At 35.7% G+C, this 18390-nt stretch overlaps 1 protein-coding gene across 3 annotated transcripts in view; it reads right to left on the reverse strand.

The window, feature by feature from the left end:
• The window catches only part of LOC131533372 (piezo-type mechanosensitive ion channel component 2), a 143233-nt gene that overhangs the window by 6727 nt on the left and 118116 nt on the right, over positions 1 to 18390 (reverse strand). For all 3 annotated transcript variants that reach the window (XM_058765676.1, XM_058765678.1, XM_058765677.1), the window contains 13 exons: positions 17727 to 17795; positions 16796 to 16962; positions 15429 to 15610; positions 12362 to 12520; positions 10175 to 10456; positions 9015 to 9273; positions 7422 to 7604; positions 5841 to 6072; positions 4107 to 4227; positions 3859 to 4006; positions 2738 to 2952; positions 1914 to 2072; positions 633 to 780 (listed from right to left, as the gene is read on the reverse strand). In XM_058765676.1, coding sequence (XP_058621659.1) covers positions 633 to 780; positions 1914 to 2072; positions 2738 to 2952; positions 3859 to 4006; positions 4107 to 4227; positions 5841 to 6072; positions 7422 to 7604; positions 9015 to 9273; positions 10175 to 10456; positions 12362 to 12520; positions 15429 to 15610; positions 16796 to 16962; positions 17727 to 17795 — 2324 coding nt within the window. The remainder of the gene's footprint in view (positions 1 to 632; positions 781 to 1913; positions 2073 to 2737; positions 2953 to 3858; positions 4007 to 4106; positions 4228 to 5840; positions 6073 to 7421; positions 7605 to 9014; positions 9274 to 10174; positions 10457 to 12361; positions 12521 to 15428; positions 15611 to 16795; positions 16963 to 17726; positions 17796 to 18390) is intronic.

Raw genomic sequence — 18390 nt, forward strand, 5'->3', positions numbered from 1 at the left:
GCCCTGAATGGTTTGGCACCTCAGTATTTGAGCAAGCTCTTATCACATTATAGTCCTTCACGTCCGCTGCGATCTCAAAACTCAAAAAGGCATTTTGATAATACCTAGAATATCAAAATCAACTGCGGGCGGCAGATCATTTTCCTATTTAGCGCCCAAACTCTGGAACAATCTACCTAACACTGTTCGGGAGGCAGACACACTCTGACAGTTTAAATCTAGATTAAAGACCCATCTCTTTAACCTGGTTTACACATAACACATTAACACATTTATATTATTCAGATCTGTTAAAGAATTGTTAGGCTGCATTAAATAGGTCAACCAGAACCGGGAACACTTCCCAAAACACCCGATGTACTTGTTACATTGTTAGATGTCCAGCCTGGACAAGACTACGGGAACCAGATGAGTCCTCTGCACAATCTGACTTTGCTGCAGCCTGGAATTAAACTGCTGGTCTCGTCTGTCCAGAGGAGAACGGCACACTATTTCCCTGTTTAATACTGTAAAGCTGTTTTGACACAATCTGCATTGTAGAAAGCGCTATATAAGTAACGGTGACTTGATTTGATTCTAAACGCAGGTTTGACAAGCCGCTGATGGACAGATGCATTGGAAGGAAGTCTCACTTTCTCCGACTCCCTCCAGCACTTGAGCACAAAGATGTGAGCGTAGATGTCTTCCACACAGATCCAGCTGGACAGACTGAGCGTGGTGTCGGTCCAAACCCAGTCCATCACCGCCCGCAGCTCCGTCAGGAACGGCACCAACCGGAACCTGAGCATCGGTCAGAAAGATGAACTCATCAGGACTCGAGCGCTTCTGACACGCCACAAACCAAGTATGGTATGGACTAAAATGTATTATACACATTACGTCTAGTATTGAAAGAAAACGGGCTTTTAAACAGAACAAATCTAGGCACTAGGCATGAAGTAATAAGAGGCTGTGCATTACAGTGATTTTATGATGGGTAAGTAGACATGGTATGAAGCAGAGTGCCTAAAACCCTGTTAACCGCGGTAAAATCACTGTAACACATGACCTTAGTTGGCCTATGGCTTTTATGAACAAAAACATCAGTGTTATTAAAAAGATAGAAAATAGGGCGGCACAATAAATCATATTTTATTCATGATCATGATTTCTGAGAATTCTAATGTAAAAAAATATATATAAATAAATAAACAAATAAATAAAATGACAATAATCTTGATTACCAAACATGATTTTATTTTTTGAGCAATAGAATTGTCAATAACTATTTAACCATTATCATATAGAAATATTCAATACATTTCACTAAAAAAATTTGCATAAATATAGAATTGTTAGCCTTTTATATACACATTTTTAAAAGAAAGAAGTGTTTTCTGTTCATCTAGGCTGCATTTATTTGGATCAAAAATACAGTAAAAATAGTAACATTGCAAAATAATTTTTACAATGTAAAATATCTGTTTTCTATGTGAATATATAGTAAAATGTAATTTATTTCTGTGATGTGCAGCTGAACTTTCAGCATCATTACTCCAGTCTTCAGTGTCACATGATCTTCAGAAATCATTCTAATATGCTGATTTACTGCTCAAGAAACATTTCTGATTATTATCAATGTTGAAAACAGTTGTGCTGCACAATATTTTTTCAGGATTCACAGATGAATAGAAAGTTCAAAAGATTGAATAAAAAAATAAAAATCTTTTGTAACATTATAAATGTCTTTACTGTCACTTTTGATCAATTTAATGCATCTTTGATGAATAGAAGTATTATGCATACTAACTCCAAATGTTGTATATGTATATTAGCATTAATGCATTTGTGGTCATCCACATGAAGAATGACTTTAATATGTTGTAAACCTCAGGTTCAGAGTCTCTGAGGCTGAGTCCAGCTTTATTTCTTACCCTTGGAAGAGGAAGAGATTGACGTAGTTATAGCTCTTGGTGAGGAAGTTGCCCAGCACGCGGGTGGGGTAACCGCAGCGGATCTGATAGGCAGACAGACCGAAGTAGATGCACTTCACAAAGTACCAGAGCTGGGCAACTGTGTTCTGACTGAAACGCCTAGGAAATCAAATCCAATCACACGTTAGATGACCTCGAGCTTCTTAAAGGCATAGTTCACCCAAAAATGAAAACTCTGTCATTAATTACTCACCCTCATGTCGTTCCAAACCCGTAAGACCTTCATCTTCGGAACACAAATTAAGATATTTTTGATGAATTACGAGAGCTCTCTGACCCTCCCGTAGACAGCAAGGATCCTGACACGATCAAGGCTCAGAAACGTAGTAAGGACATCGTTAAAATAATCCATGTGATATCAGTGGTTCAACCGTAATTTTACGAAGCCACGAGAATACTTTTTGTACGCAAAGAAAACAAAATAATGACTTTATTCAACAATTTGTCTCCTCCGCATCGCCTTATAGTGCGATATTGTTGAATAAAGTCTTTATTTTTGTTTTCTTTGCACACAAAAAGTATTCTCGTAGCTTCGTAAAATTAGCATGAAAGCTACGTTTCTGGACCTTGATCGTGTTAGGATCTATGGGAGCGTCAGAGAGCTCTCGTAATTCATCAAAAATATCTTAATTTGTGTTCCAAAGATGAACGAAGGTCTTACGGGTTTGGAACGACATGAGGGTGAGTAATTAATGACAGAATTTTCATGTTTGGGTGAACTATCCCTTTAAACAGGATCAATAATGATATCAATCGTCATTTACCTCTCAGTGACCCCTGGGAGAATGAAGAACATCCAGAAGTGAATGCCGAAGACCAGGATGACCTGGAAGATGACCTTCCCCATCACGGTCTTCCTCAGGTACAGCGCACGGTCCACCACCATGGTGCCAAACTGGATCAGCACCATCACCAGAAACGCCTCGGGAACCTGGTCCTCTGACAGAGAGGAAGTGATGTCAGCCGCAGCAGAGTGTTTCTGTGGAGAAACAATTTCACTTCAGTTTTACTGCACTTACATTGTTTATTGTTCTTAAAGTTGGCATATAATGGAAATTCCATGCTATAGATCTTATTGTGAATGATGCATCCATGCATAGGTTTCATTTTTTTAATATTTTGAGCTCATGATCACTTGCCCAATCATTTAGTCTGATAATAGAACAAAGCTCCTTCCTGTCCTACGTTTTTTTACTTTTCTAATAATCCGTTACACTTCGATGTCGCAACATGGAACAAAAAAATCTGTTGCTACTTCTGTCTCATCCTCAGGTCATCCGAGATCAGGATGAGTTTGTTTCTTCATCAGGTTTGTAGAAATGTGTCTCTGCATCAGTGTCTCAGCAATGGATGCTCTGCAGTGAATGGGTGCCGTCAGAATGAGAGTCCAAACAGCTGATAAAAACATCCACAGCACTCCAGTCCATCAGTTAACATCTGGAGAAGACGAAATACATCATTAAGATGTTTTTAACTAAAATATGAGTCCATAATCCATAATAGCGCTTCCTGCAGTGAAAAAGTGTTCTGGTGTGAATCAGGAGAGAAATCTGCAGATCAAGCAGCGTTTACAAGACAAAACAGCTCTAAACACACATGTGGCTGGATTTTGATGTGAGAGACAACAGCAGATGCACTTGGATTACTGGATCGTGGATTATTGTGATGTTTTTATCAGACTCTCATTCTGACGGCACCCATTCACTGCAGAGCATCCATTGCTGAGACACTGATGCAGAGACACATTTCTACAAACCTGATGAAGAAACACACTCATCCTGATCTCGGATGATCTGAGGGTGAACACATTTTCAGCAAACTTTAATTTTTGGGTGAACTATTCCTTTAAGCTATCCTGTGATTGAGCAGGTGAAGCTCTACAAACCCCGAAAGCCCAAAATCCAAAAACGATGATGATGAAGTCGACCGTGTCGGCCAGAAACATGAGCACGTAGACGTCGGTCACGGCGCTGTACTCCGGGTGGATCAGGTTATAGAAGAACTGCCGAATGGGAATGTAGATATCCAGAATCCTGAAACGACACAAACCCGGCAGATTGAATAATTTATAAAAATAATACGATGTTGTAACTTCCCTTTCAAATAAATGAGTGAGGCGAGCGGGAGTCTCACGTTTTGATAGTGAACCGCTGTGCTTTGATCAGCTGTTCTCTGAGCTTCTCTAGAACGAGCTCCTTGCGGCTCTTCTGCTGAGCGCTCAGTGAACGCACACTCGTCCGCGTGCCGCCGCTGCCTGTGAACACACACATCCAGAGCCAAGATCAGGGATCAACGCTGCTTTTGAGACTCAAAATAGATGCGTGTGAACGGTCAGAGATGCAAACCGGTAAGGGGAAAACGGTGAGAACGTGCAATTTCTTTTAAAGATATTTATTTACATGCTGTTTTGTAGTTACTTTTTAATTACCTTATATGTCCAAAAACTGTTATTTTTCACACACACAAAAATAAATAAATAACATCTTGTTGCAACATTTTACAAAAATCAAGATATTTGAATATATTTGGTCAAAATCCCATGTTATAAGGTGCTATGCGGGCTGTTCAAGACAATATTGGCTGGTTAGACGGACAATGCTGACCTAAAATGCAAAATGTTTGCCCTCTCTCTCTCTCTCTCTTCACCGTTCACACATCTCAGACCTCAAATACATTAAATATTACCCTCATTCTTTATTTATCCTTGTAAGGTGAGGAGTTTGCATCTATGACTGTGAAACCTATTTAGGAAGTAACGTGTGCAAATTCCCTGCTGGTATTTAAAATGTCTTAAACAAACATCTTAATCACCATTCTTAAATTTAAGATGACAAAAACAAGAATCATTATACAGCCAAATGTGATTAGTAACGTCAGGCTCTGATTTCATTAAATAAACGTGAGCGCTGAATATTCAACGTCAAATCGCAGTGCTGTTGAGTGTTTTACAGGCTTGCTGTTTCAATCAATCAATGCAATGCATTTATTCCATTTATGCTTATGATCAGCTGCTGACAGTGTTTACTTTATGGTGTTTATATTACAAGATTTCTGTATTTTATCTCCCTTGTCTTTCTGAATGAGCAGCCAGCAACAGTAAAACATAGAATTTCTAAATAAGAGTCACTGTGTATTTCAGACTTGTTTATATTTAAAAGACTTGTATTATTTTTCCCTTTATTGGCTAACATTGCATGGGTTACACAATAAACTGTATCTACCATTTAATTTTGATGTAAACCCTAGTAGCTTCTGTCTGAGCAAACTTTTTCTAATACATTTAATATATAGATTTCGCTAGCATCGGCACAATAATCTGATTATAACAGTTCTATACAATTGCACAATTATTAAACACAATTTGTATCCCCTTATTAAGGAAAAACACTTTGTGACATTTTTATTGTTCTCTAAAGTTTTTTATTTATTTATTTATTTTATGCGCTCCTGTGATTGTTGGGAAAAACTAAGCCTGTGAAATTCCTGAAGATGCATTTATTGTTGTTCAGCAAATTTTCACAGCCAAAATCCAGTGGTTTCAATAGAAATCCAAGCGATGAAATATTTCTACCCATTAAAAATGTAGAACTTGACATAAATAGAATTTACTAAAATCTTAGAAAGCAATGTACATTTTAAAAATAAATTGTTTTCTAAGACTTCTCCATGAATTTAGGGGAAGCAAATTAAAATAATAAATATGTCAGCTTGCAACCTGCAAATTTTAAAGCTAGTTTTGTCTTTTTTTAAATCATTTTAAGTCATCTTGAGGCTCACTTGGAACCACTGCAATTAGACCTATTGGCCCACCAAATTTTGCAAATGTAAGCGCACATTCAGACATCTGAGCACAGAGCAGAAGCGCACCTGCTTTAGATCGGGCCGAGCGCTGTGAGACGCTGGAGCTCTGCCGCCGGACCGCCGAGCTGCTGTGGAGGGGTTTTCTGGGCAGACGGACGTGTGTGGAGACGGGTGAGAGGTCAGCGGCGCTCTTCTCCGGCCGGGACTGGGCCTTCTCTTCGCTGTCTGAATCCGTGTGCTGAGAGACCACAGTCTGACCTCCTGACCTGGGCTCATCTTCATCCCACAGACCGTAGCACTGAGGAAGAAGAGCGCTTTCACCTTTCCTGCTCACTTAACCCATTCAATCCCACAATAGTGACCGTAAAGAAGAATTTTCATTCATAAAGCTCTAAAAATGTTACTGACAGGTGTTTTAGTGCATTTTCTGCAAATATGGAAAAAATAAAGGGTCTCAATTAAATATGTGCAGTGTCACATGTTTAGTGCGAATTGTCACATGACCAAAGCAGTTTACTTCCTGTTTGCACCGTGAGATGATGATGAAGGCTGCATCAAAGCTCCAAAACAAAAGGCTAGTAAAGTATGTTAACATAAAGATATGACAAATATTTTTGGTCCACATTATCTTTAAGGTGTCTAGTATTAATATATGAATTCACAATTACTAAATTTTGTTGAGTGTGGTCATAGAATGAGTAAACATGTTGATGGTCACAATAGTGACCGGTGGGATAATAACTTTTTTTTTTTTTAATTTTTAATCTTAGTATACCCATTCAGTGTTGTATACTGTAAAAAAAAAAATTTTTTACCAGCTTCAGCAGATTTTTGAGTTTTCTCAACTTATTTTTGTGGGAGATTCTCAAATTGTTGTTGTATAAACTTAAACCGACAAGTTGAGAAAACTCAAAAATCTGCTGAAGCTGGTTGCCTTAAAATTTTAATTTGGCTCAACTTTTTTTTTTTTTTTTACAGTGTATAAGGGCTTTTATATGTATAATGTAACCATAGAATGTGATGATGACATTGATGAACTGCCTTTAACTGAAAATTGAATGTTTACTACTGTCCTTTTGCATTATTGACACATTATTTAATCAAACTGTATTGTTAAAATGCTATATAAATAACGGTGACCAGTTTAAAATGGGTTAATAACTGGGCGGAGATATATTAAAGCAATAACCCCCAAGAAGCCGTGGTTTACAGTGAATTTATAACAGCGTTGTTAGGCACGACGCGAAGCTGTAAACCACGGCTTCACAGGGCTTATTGCGTTTATAAAACGGTTATTCCACATATGTAGCAAGGTTTCACAAAATAAAACAAAGCAAATAAAATGTAATGATATTAATAAAAACATTATTCTTCCGCCAAACAATGTAGCTCCTCAGAAACGGTTGTGGTTGCAACAAAGTGGTTGCCGAGCAACACACAGACGTAAACAAAGGTGTATGTTACATTGTAATTTACAACAGCTTCGAACGCAGCTCAACCAATCAGAATCAAGGACCGGAACTATACAGTATACACATGATCCCACCGGTCACCATAAAACATTATTTCAAAGGGTTGCTAATGACACATCATTTTGATATTTTCATGTCTGAGCAAAATGTACGATTAAATGGATGAAGACACTACCTTCAGAATGGAGCGATGGAAGAAGAGCGCGAGGAGCTGGACCAGGTCGTAGTGGACGTAGCCCTCTTTCTTCTCCACACCGATGATGTTGGGCGGGTGGAAGGGTTTGGATTTGTCCAGCTCTATGCTCTGGTTAAACGGAAAGAAGCCAAACTGGAAGAAGTACTTGATCACTATGGTGACCTGCAGGTAGAAAATGAGAAAAAGATTACTTTGAGAAAGATCAATGCGACACGTTAACTATCAGACTAAAGCACAGGTTATGTGACATTTTATTAAGATTATAGGTTATGTGTATGTGGTCAGCTGGTCTGTGTTAATTAACTAAGTACTCACTAATCAACTTCTTTTTTGGGATCAACTTTTTATTGTCTATCAAATATAAACAATAATTGGAACAAACAATCAAGGAAGAAGGAATAAATGACACATTGACAATAATTTGACAAACAAGAAAGAATAAATAAATAAACACATACGTACATAAGCAAGAAAAAGGTTACATTATATAATCATTCCTTTACATAATCCAATATATTGGAGGAAAAATATTTCCAGGCATCGATGGTCCCAGGTTTGGCCTCATTCATTTGTGCTGTTGTATTCAATTCAAGTTTATTTGTATAGCGCTTTTTAAGACAATTATCAGATAAAAATCTGAAAATATTAAGTTTCTACATTATATTTAGGAGTAGGTTATTAGTGGTAACTGTGGCAGAAATGTACAGTAAAAAATCATGCAGTTAGTTACAAATTACACGTAATCAAACAGACGGTGAACACTATTAACTGCAATGATTATATGTTACGATTAAACTCTGTCGTACACTCACAAGTCACTATATTAAGGAGGCTATGAAACCAATATTTGTTTGCACACACGTGAAAAATCTGGCGTTTCTTGTCAAAAATGACGTGAACTTGTTTTCTTTCAATTCGCACAGGTTTTGTGTTTCTGATTGATCGTAGGCCTCATTGATCAGAGCTTATGCACCAGTTTTCGAGTGAAAAAAAAACATTATTTGTGGATAATTCTGTCAATATTTACTATTTAGGTTTAAGCTCAGATCAATGAGGCCTACGATCACGATTAATCGCATCCAAAATAAAAGTTTTTGTTTTACACAATATATGTATGTGTGCTGTGTATATTTATTATGTATATATAAATAAATACACACACATGCATGTATATATTTCAGAAAAAAAATGTTATGTTTATATATTAAATAAATGCATTTATAATATAAATTATATAAATATATACATGTAAATATTTTCAAAATATATACTGTATGTGTGTGCATTTATAAATATACACAGAACACACACATATATTATGCAAACAAAAACTTTTATTTTGAACGCGATTAATCGAGATGAATCGTTTGACAGCACTAGTAAACAGTGAAATAAATGCATTGCTCATTGTTTATTAATGTTAATATTGTTTATTAACATGTTTGTAATTCTGCATAATATTGTTATTACTATAGTGAGTGGATTAACACATGTAACAAGGACACTGTACCCAAAACATATCATCGAGACACCTGACTATCAATGCTCAGTCTGCGGTGTGAGATGCGGTACCTCGGTGTAGACGATGGCCGTCATCCAGAAGCGTTTGCTGGGCCGGGGAACCGACAGCATGGCCCAGAGGAAGATGAGGATGGGCAGCACCAGCGTGGCCACCGATGCGGAGATCATGTGGTTGAGGATGATGACCAGGTAACACACCATCTCAGAGTGAGCCACCAGCATGTTATAGAGAGCGTAGCAGAGCTGGAGGAACTGCGGCTGAGAGTGGTAGAAATGCTCAGACGCCTCCAGCTCCTCGTCGTAGAACATCCTGACGGAGAAGAGCATCAGTATATAAAACAGATTGTGTACTTTTGAAGTGTACTTTCACATACAGGGCGACTTGTCACACTTTTTCATTTCTAATATTTAAAAATATTTACATAATATATTTACATAATATGTAATATGTACACACATAAATAGCCTTGTTTTAAAAACATAATGTAAAATAATTTAACCAATTGGGTCTTAAAATATTATAGTTACTCTTAAAGAATTATTTATTATAAGTATTGTTGGAAATAATAATGCATAATGTGTTGCAACACATGAATCAAATGTTATATGATTGTATTTTTACATACACTACTGTTCAAAAGTTTGGGGTCAGTAATTTTTTTTTAATACTTTTATTCAGTGAGGACACATTAAATTGAACAAAAGTAACAGTAAAACATTTATAATGTTACAAAAGATTTCTTTTTCAAATAAATGCTGTTCTTTTGAACTTTCTATTCATCTGTGAATCCTGAAAAATAAAATGCATCACGGTTTCCACAAAAATATTGTGCAGCACAATGTTTTCAACATTGATAATAATCAGAAATGTTTGTTGAGCAGTAAATCAGCATATTGTAATGATTTCTGAAGATCATGTGACACTGAAGACTGCAGTAATGATGCTGAAAATACAGCTGCGCACCACAGAAATAAATTACAGCTTAACACATATTCACACAGAAAACAGATATTTTAGATTTGAATAATATTTTATTGTATATGTAATCAAATAAATGCAGCCTAGGTGACTTCTTTCAAAAACATGAAAAATCTTACCAAATCCAAAACTACTGAATGATAATGCTTTTGAAAAGAAGAATAAAACTATTTTGTAGACACAGTCTAGAAGTCTCACATCAAGGTGATCTAAGGTGTTTAACTGCGGTCACCTGCTCTTCAGCAGCTCGCTGGCGGTCAGCTGATGGCTCGTTGAGAGCAGTGTGTCGGCGCTCTTCTCATCGTCAGGGGTTTGTATCCTCAGCCTCCTGCCCTCGGAGCGTCCCGCTGAGTCCAGGCCCGTGGCTTTGCTGTACGAGGGAGGGATGTCCGCGGCTCCCGGAGGCGGCAGCTCTGAGGTGCTGATCCAGAGTTTGTCTGGATGCTCTGGAAGCTCCCGCTGGATCTCTGCCTCCTCGACGGTGTCGCTGGTGCCCTGCCGCGAGTACAGCTCACTGCCAGAGGAACACACACCATACAGTGAGGTTGTGATTCATGTGAATAACCACAAGGGGGAAGCACCATCCCACTTTACCCAGAAAGACCTGAAGGCGTTCAGCATGGACCACTGGCATAAAACCAGTGTTGGAAAGGTTACTTTGGAAATTTAATAGGTTACAGATTACAAGTTACCCTATCTAAAATGTAATAAGATGTGTAACTAGTTCAATTACTTTATTAAAGTAATGCAACTGATTACTTTTGATTACTTGTAAAAACATGTAAAGCAGGCAGGGTTGACCTTACAGTAGTATTCAACACTGATTACTGTCACTTTCGCAATCCTTTATCCCTTGAATTAAGATTATAATAATTTAATTTTAAAGCACAGCCACCACAAAATCAGACTTGCTTCTGAGGTTAAATACTGATTTAAAACCATAGCAAGAAACAGTTTAGTAGCTGTGATACTGTTTTTGAAATCAAATCTATGCATAGTTATGACTGGAAATACTGGCATTTAACAATGGCTTGGGGAAAACAAAAATAAACGGTTAATATTAATTAATTAATGTCCTAAACTCCTGAAACATTGATGTCTCATGTATTAGAGCAGTCACTGCAATTAATGAAAGAAATCAATTAAATCTGTATGTATCTGTAATTTAATTACACATTTTTCTCAGTAACTGTAACTGATTACAATTGCATTCATTTTGTAATTAAATCACGTAATTTAGTTACATGTAACTAGTTACTACCCCAAACTGCATAAAACACAGCATGCTGCCACCTGTTTATTTAGGGACGTGAAACAGCAATATACAGAAATAAACATTTAAGGCAGTATGCTACATTGTTGCTGTCACATGACCTCGTGCACTGCATGTTGAACGCATTACACAAAGAAAATATCCTTATACGAAGAAAATATATTTCCTTATATATTAATGAATAACATATACAATTATTCAATGCATTTCAAAAATATACAGAATAATATATTCTCTTTATATTTGACAATATATTACATTTTAAAAAATCCACCCATTATGTTGCCATGACTTTTAAAAGATATCCAATTGTCCAAATATCCTAAACTTTTAATATTTTAATATGAATATCTTTATTTAAACCCCAGCATTACTTCACGAAAGAGAAATTCAATCATAGTCTCGATTTAGTTTTTTCCACCACTCACAATTGAGTTTATATCATACAATTAACTCTTTTTTTCCCAATTTGTGAGACAAACTCAGAATTTTAAGATGTTAAATCACAATTAAGAGTTTATAACTCATAAAGATGATATATAAACTCATAATTCAGAAGAAAATATAGTATTGCAAGAATTTTGTTTTTTTAATTTTAATATAAAAAGTAGCAATTACCCTTATTTTTTAATTCTGTGGCAGAAATAGAAAACTCTGAGAAACTCTGAACTGTGATTTTTTTTATATCTCACAATTCTGACCCTTTTTTTATTAGAAATGCAAGAAACAAAGTCCAAATAGTAAGATAAAAAGTTGCAATTACCTTTTTTATTTGTGTTATTCAAACTGTGTGAGATAAATTAACAGCACCTCATCAAACACCACAGATGAATAACAGACTGATCCACCATGCATTACGAATCTAATTCGTGTGGCGTTGTGACTGAATTCACTCTGAATATCTGTGTCAAGAGGCATTGTGCTTTGGCTGTGTGTGAGCAGAAGGTTCTGGAAACACTGTCTGTCTGTCATCACAGGGCTACAGTAACCATCCACAGCTGTGTGTGTGTGTGTGTGTGTGTGTTAACGCTCAGGACAGATTCGTTTACACACATAATAGAGTCACCTGCCTCCTAACAGGTAATGACAGAAAGCCCCGGAGCTGTAATTACACAGAAACACAGAGCGGATGGTGGAGGCTCATACCTGGACGCTGCACTGTCTGCAGACGACGACTGCACATCTACACTGAGCAGGCGGCAGAGTCTGGGTCGAGCTCGCTGGCTGGTTTTGAGAACGCGCTCGCTGGTTTCTTCAAGCTGGTCCAGTGTAGACTCAAACAGCACAGTGGACTGTGTGTACACACTACAGAAAACACACAGACGAGAACCAGATTCACGATCCACTTACAATAAATAGCATGTCATTAGCATGATTTGTTTAATACGGCACCTTTCAGGTGTCATGAAAACACTATGGTATAAGAATATGGTAATAAAGTGCAAAAACTGAGCATGGAATTCCTATGGCTTTACTATGGTACCATGGTTTTCTTTGTAAATAGCATGGTATATAAATACAGTCATCGAACAGTACTGTGGTATTTCAAAGTGCAAGAAATAATATGGAAGTAATAGGATTTTACTATGGTACCACAATATTATTTTAAATGTAAATAGCATTATATATTAATATAGTAATTGATCAGTACCATGGTATATCAAAGTACAAGAAGCAATATGGAATTACTACAATTTAATACAGTTTGTTATTGTGATATTACCATATTTTCAGATATGCACCATGGTAATACCATGGTATTTTTTAAGGTAATTTGAAATGCCATAATATACAGACACATTACTGTTCAAAATTAAGTATTAACTTTTTTTTTTTTTTTTATAAATGAACACTTTATTTTTTAATCAAGGATGCATTACATTTATCAAAAGTGTCAGTAAAGACATTCACAATGTTACAAAAGATTTCTGTTTCAAATAAAAGCTGTTCTTTTGAACTTTCTATTCATCTGTGAATCCTGAAAAATAAAATGCATCACGGTTTCCACAAAATATTGTGCAGCACGACTGTTTTCAACATTGATAATAATCAGAAATGTTTGTTGAGCAGTAAATCAGCATATTAGAATGATTTCTGAAGATCACGTGACACTGAAGACTGCAGTAATGATGCTGAAAATACAGCTGTGTCACAGAAATAAATTACAGTTTAACAGATATTCAGATAGAAAACAGTTATTTTAAATTTTAATAATATTTCACTATGTTTATTGTACTTGTGATCAAATAAATGCAGCCTTGCTGAGCAGAAAAGACTCCTTTAAAAACAAAAGCAACAGTGAACAGTGTAAATATTAGTACCACCGAAAACATCAACTTAAATCATGCTATTATTATGTTTTATACCAAATTGGCCATATTTAGACAGCATGTTTAGACATTTTTTAGTTTTTTAAACTAGCATAGGAATCTGATGATTTGGCGCCGGTGAGACAGAAGGGTGTTGTTGAAATCTGGCACACTGAGCCCTTGGCAAACACCTTATCTGCAGTGTGCGCCTTACACTGCGTGTAGCGAGAGTAAAAATAAGTCTTCCTGCAAAATAACAGGCTTCTACACTGAACTAAGCTGCTCATTTGATGAGAACAGTGTCTGATTTACAGTCACTAAAAAAGCTGATATTCAAAGGAAAGTGCTGCTCAGGTCATAATTTTATACACCAGTTTTTTTACTATTAGACATCTAGTCCTGACTTGGTCTTGTGCTTATCAGGCGCATTTTAATGTGCAATAAAGTGCAAGAAGATGCAAAAGAGAACTCAATTCAGCACTCATACAGTTTTCACATCCACAGCATGAACACAGAAAGCTGTGTTGAGTTCTCTTTCACGTCTTCTTGAACGGACAAATACACTCAAAATTATGTCAAAATATCCTCATAAACACAGTCGGTCTTAAGTGAAAGTAAACAGTTGAGGAAAAACAAACGTGTGTCGGTATATTGGAGCGATGCATTAGGTCTTAAAGTGACAGCAGCCTAATATTCCTGCTGATGTCTGTGCCATTAATGTTAATCAAAAAACAAAAGAAAAATAAAATCACTCACTGATCTGTTATCACTTTAATAAGGTTTATTTTATTTATGAAAAGAAAACTATTTAGTGTCATTTTACATTTGATTACATTTAATTTCAATTTCTGTACCTGAATTTATTTGTGATACTTTTATTGCTTGTCTTTAATAACGTTTGGCATCTATATTAGTTAGTCTAGTTGTTTTTGCTGTGGTATATGTGTCCCTGCAGCACAAAACCAGTCATAAGCAGCACAGGCATATTTGTAGCAATAGCCAACAATACATTGTATGGGTCAACATTATTGATTTTTCTTTTATGCCAAAAATCATTAGGATATTAAGTAAAGATCATGTTCCGTGAAGATATTTTGTAAATTTCCTACCGTAAATATATCAAAACTTCATTTTTGATTAGTAATATGCATTGCTAAGAACTTCATTTGAACAACTTTAAAGGTGATTTTCTCAATATTTAGATTTTTTTGCACCCTCAGATTCCAGATTTTCAAATAGTTGTATCTCAGCCAAATATTGTCCGATCCTAACAAACCATACATCAATGGAAATATTATTTATTCAGCTTTAAGATCATGTATAAATCTCAATTTCGAAAAATTGACCCTTATGACTGGTTTTGTGGTCCAGGGTCACATATTTGGTATATAAACCATATTGTGTTGTTTAGGCTGCTGATTTTTGTTCGTGGCATTCAGCTGCAATAGAATGCTTTGCAAAAAAAGACAAATAATATACATGTTTCATATCTAAAAATCTGACGTCTTTTTTGCACTTGAAAATGGGAATCATTAAGAATCTGAATAAATAAGCAGAATCTGCTAAAATTCAAACAATACCCAAACCCTACAACTAAGCCTTTACTAAACACAACCTCCGTCATACTTCAGCTCCCAACACACTTCATTCCTGCAGAGAGCTTTAATGGAAGACATGTCTCCTGGTTAAGAAAACAAAAGAGTGGTTTTCTTGGAGATAAAATCAACTCTGAGACTTTCTGGATTAGTCATTGAGTAGACACTGGGAGGCATGAAAAAATATTATTTAAACTTTCATAAAGCTGAAAATAACAATTCAATTACATGCATAAATTAGTACAAATTAATGCATCAATTTTCCATGTCTCAAACAGATCTAGAACGCATTGAGTGGAGTTTCCTCACCTGGACAGGTTTTCTCTGGAGAGATCGGACTCGTCGCCGTCCGTCCTGTAAGCCTGGCTCCGCAGAGGGCTGAAGTCCGAGTACTCGTCCTCAGTCCGGTCCAGGCTGGACTCAGCGGACGCTGGCCTGCACATCTGCCTCTGGTAGTACGTGTGGATGCTGTCCCGCGAAGGAATGTTCCCCTGCAGGGCAGCAGACGAGGTGTTAAACCTCAAGGTTTACAGTTCTGTCCGTTCCAAGCATGATGCTCGTTATTCATGTGAAGTGTAATTATAGCATTGGTGCTAATACTGATTCTGCACACGATTCCACGAAGTCCAATGCGATTCAATGACACTTGTTATTTTAGTATTATTTATATACTATTATTACACGGCTCTCAGAAATGCTTGATTCTGATTGGTCAGTCATGACATTCCGAGGTCATTTATTCACAAACGCAGCATTTTGAGTCTTCAGATCAGATGACAACCAGCTGGAAGTACATTATCCCTTACTTTTAGTACTTATTAATATTTTTAATTAGCTTTTATTTTTATATTTTTTGTTTTCTTTTTCTTTTAAAATTTTAGTAATGTTGTTATTTGCTTTTGTCAGTTTTAATATTTTTTGATTATATTTTTTAAATATTTCTATTTACCTAGGTAAATAGAAATATTTAAAAAATATAATCAGTTTTTACTTACTTTAATTTACTAATTATTACTTCAGTTTATAACAGTAATCTGCTAGTGCAACATATCTCATTTTATTTAGATATGTATTCTTTGGTATTTTAAATTTTTCATCTAATACTTACTTTTTTTTTAATCGAATATTTTATTATATTTCAGCTTCAACTGAATTACCAAAAATTATTTGTTTCGCAAGTATGGATATATGCATACTTGAATGAGAAGCTAATTTCAATTACATATTTTAAAGCTTGAAATGTATTGTGAAAAAGGTATATATTAATTTAAAAAAAATTATAGATTATATTTTAATACATTTTTTAATTATTTTATTAGAATGTTTTATCACATTAGATTTCCATTATTTTTCTAATAATAAAATCACAGTTTTATTAATATTTTACATTTTGCATGCCATTTCTGAACACTGGCATGTTAACAAAATCTGCATTATTAAATTATTACATCATAACATAATGCAATAAAGTTTCTTAATTTTAAGTTGTTGCTAAAAGCTAAAAAACAGTTAAAATAAGCATAAAAAATAAATAAATAAAAAATAAAGACTTATAACATAAATAGGAAATAAACAAAGATCATGTGTCATATGCAGCCAGTAACACATGATAAAATACAAATGCAGATGCAGGCCAATCAGCAGCACTCTAGAGTGATTTCTCATGCCAGCACTACCTTCTTGACCTCATGAGTGAGCATGCAGCGCTCGATGCGCAGGACGGTGGAGATGTCGATGTGCTCCTGGCCGATGGAGTTGAGCCAGGCGGTGAAACTGTCCAGCAGGGCCAGGAAAAGCACCCAGGAGAACTTCACGATGTTAAACACTCGCTTCAGGATGTTATCTGGAGCGGAGAGATACAGTTGTGGTCAAAAGTTTACAGCTCCCTTTTCAGAATCTGCAATGTTAATTATTTTACCAAAATACGAGAGATCATACAAAATGCATGTTATTGTTTATTTAGTACTGATCTGAATAAGATATTTCAAATAAAAGACATTTACATATAGTCCACAAGAGAAAATAATAGATGAATTTATAGTAATGACCCCGTTCAAAAGTTTACATCCCCTTGATTCTTAATACTGTGTTGCTACCTGAACAATCCACAGCTGTGTTTTTAGTTCAGTGATAGTTGTTCACGAGTCCCTTGTTTGTTCTGAACAGTTAAACTACCTGCTGTTCTCCAGAAAAATCCCCCAGCTCCCACAAATTCTTTGGTTTTCCAGCATTTTTGTGTATTTCAACCCTTTCCAACAATGACTGTATGATTTTGAGATCCATCTTTTCACACTGAGGACAACTGAGGGACTCATATGCAACTATTACAGAAGGTTCAAACGCTCACCGATGCTCCAGAAGGAAAAACCATGCATTAAGTAAATTTAACTTATTTTGTCTTCTGGGAAGCATGTAAGTATCTTATGTAGCCTCTGAAGGGCAGTACTAAATGAAACAGAAATAAGATATTTAGGCAAAATAAGAAAAATGAACACATCTCCATTGTGTTCAAAAGTTTTCACCCCCTTTTGACCTCAACTGTATGCATGGTGATGCATATGACGATTGTAACTCATAATATGAGGATGCTTTTGAAGTTGGTCTCACCTGGACCTTCAGATACCTCCTCCTCTGTGACACCTTCCTCCTGATCTCCTTCCTCAATGGCCACATGCACTGCAGATGATGGAGAAAAAAAATACAGTGTAATAAGCACATGATAACCATTTCCCTATTTGTTACCAGGGATTTCTGAATAAATTAAGCAGTATCAATGTCATGAAATCACTAGTCTGTTTTGATCTAAAGGTCAGAAGCTATAGCTTACATGAATAAAAATCACAAACATGACACTTGTAAATTAAATAATTACAGATTTATCCAGTAATATTTAATATATTTGTGACCTGTGCTGGCAAAATGAGTCATAATGAGCTAATGATCAAAAACGAGTTATTTTTATTTTGACATTATCTATTAATATTCCTTCAAAATGAAGTATGAGTTGAAGTCGATATTGTCAGCAAAGTCAATTTTGAGAAAAATCGAGTTTAAGTTTTCTGAAGCAAGATCACATTGCATCTTTTCCTCCAATTATTTTCTTAATAATAATTACTATATTAATAATGACAATATAGCTATTTATTTATTTTATCTTTGTTGTTATAAATAAGAACAGATGTAAAAAAAATAACAAATATAAGAAAGAAACAAGTGTATAGTGAATTACTTTTTTCATTCATTTTCATTTCATCTAAACGAAAGCATTCAA

The sequence above is a fragment of the Onychostoma macrolepis genome, chromosome 24, assembly GCF_012432095.1.
Source record: "Onychostoma macrolepis isolate SWU-2019 chromosome 24, ASM1243209v1, whole genome shotgun sequence".
Lineage (NCBI taxonomy): Eukaryota > Metazoa > Chordata > Actinopteri > Cypriniformes > Cyprinidae > Onychostoma > Onychostoma macrolepis.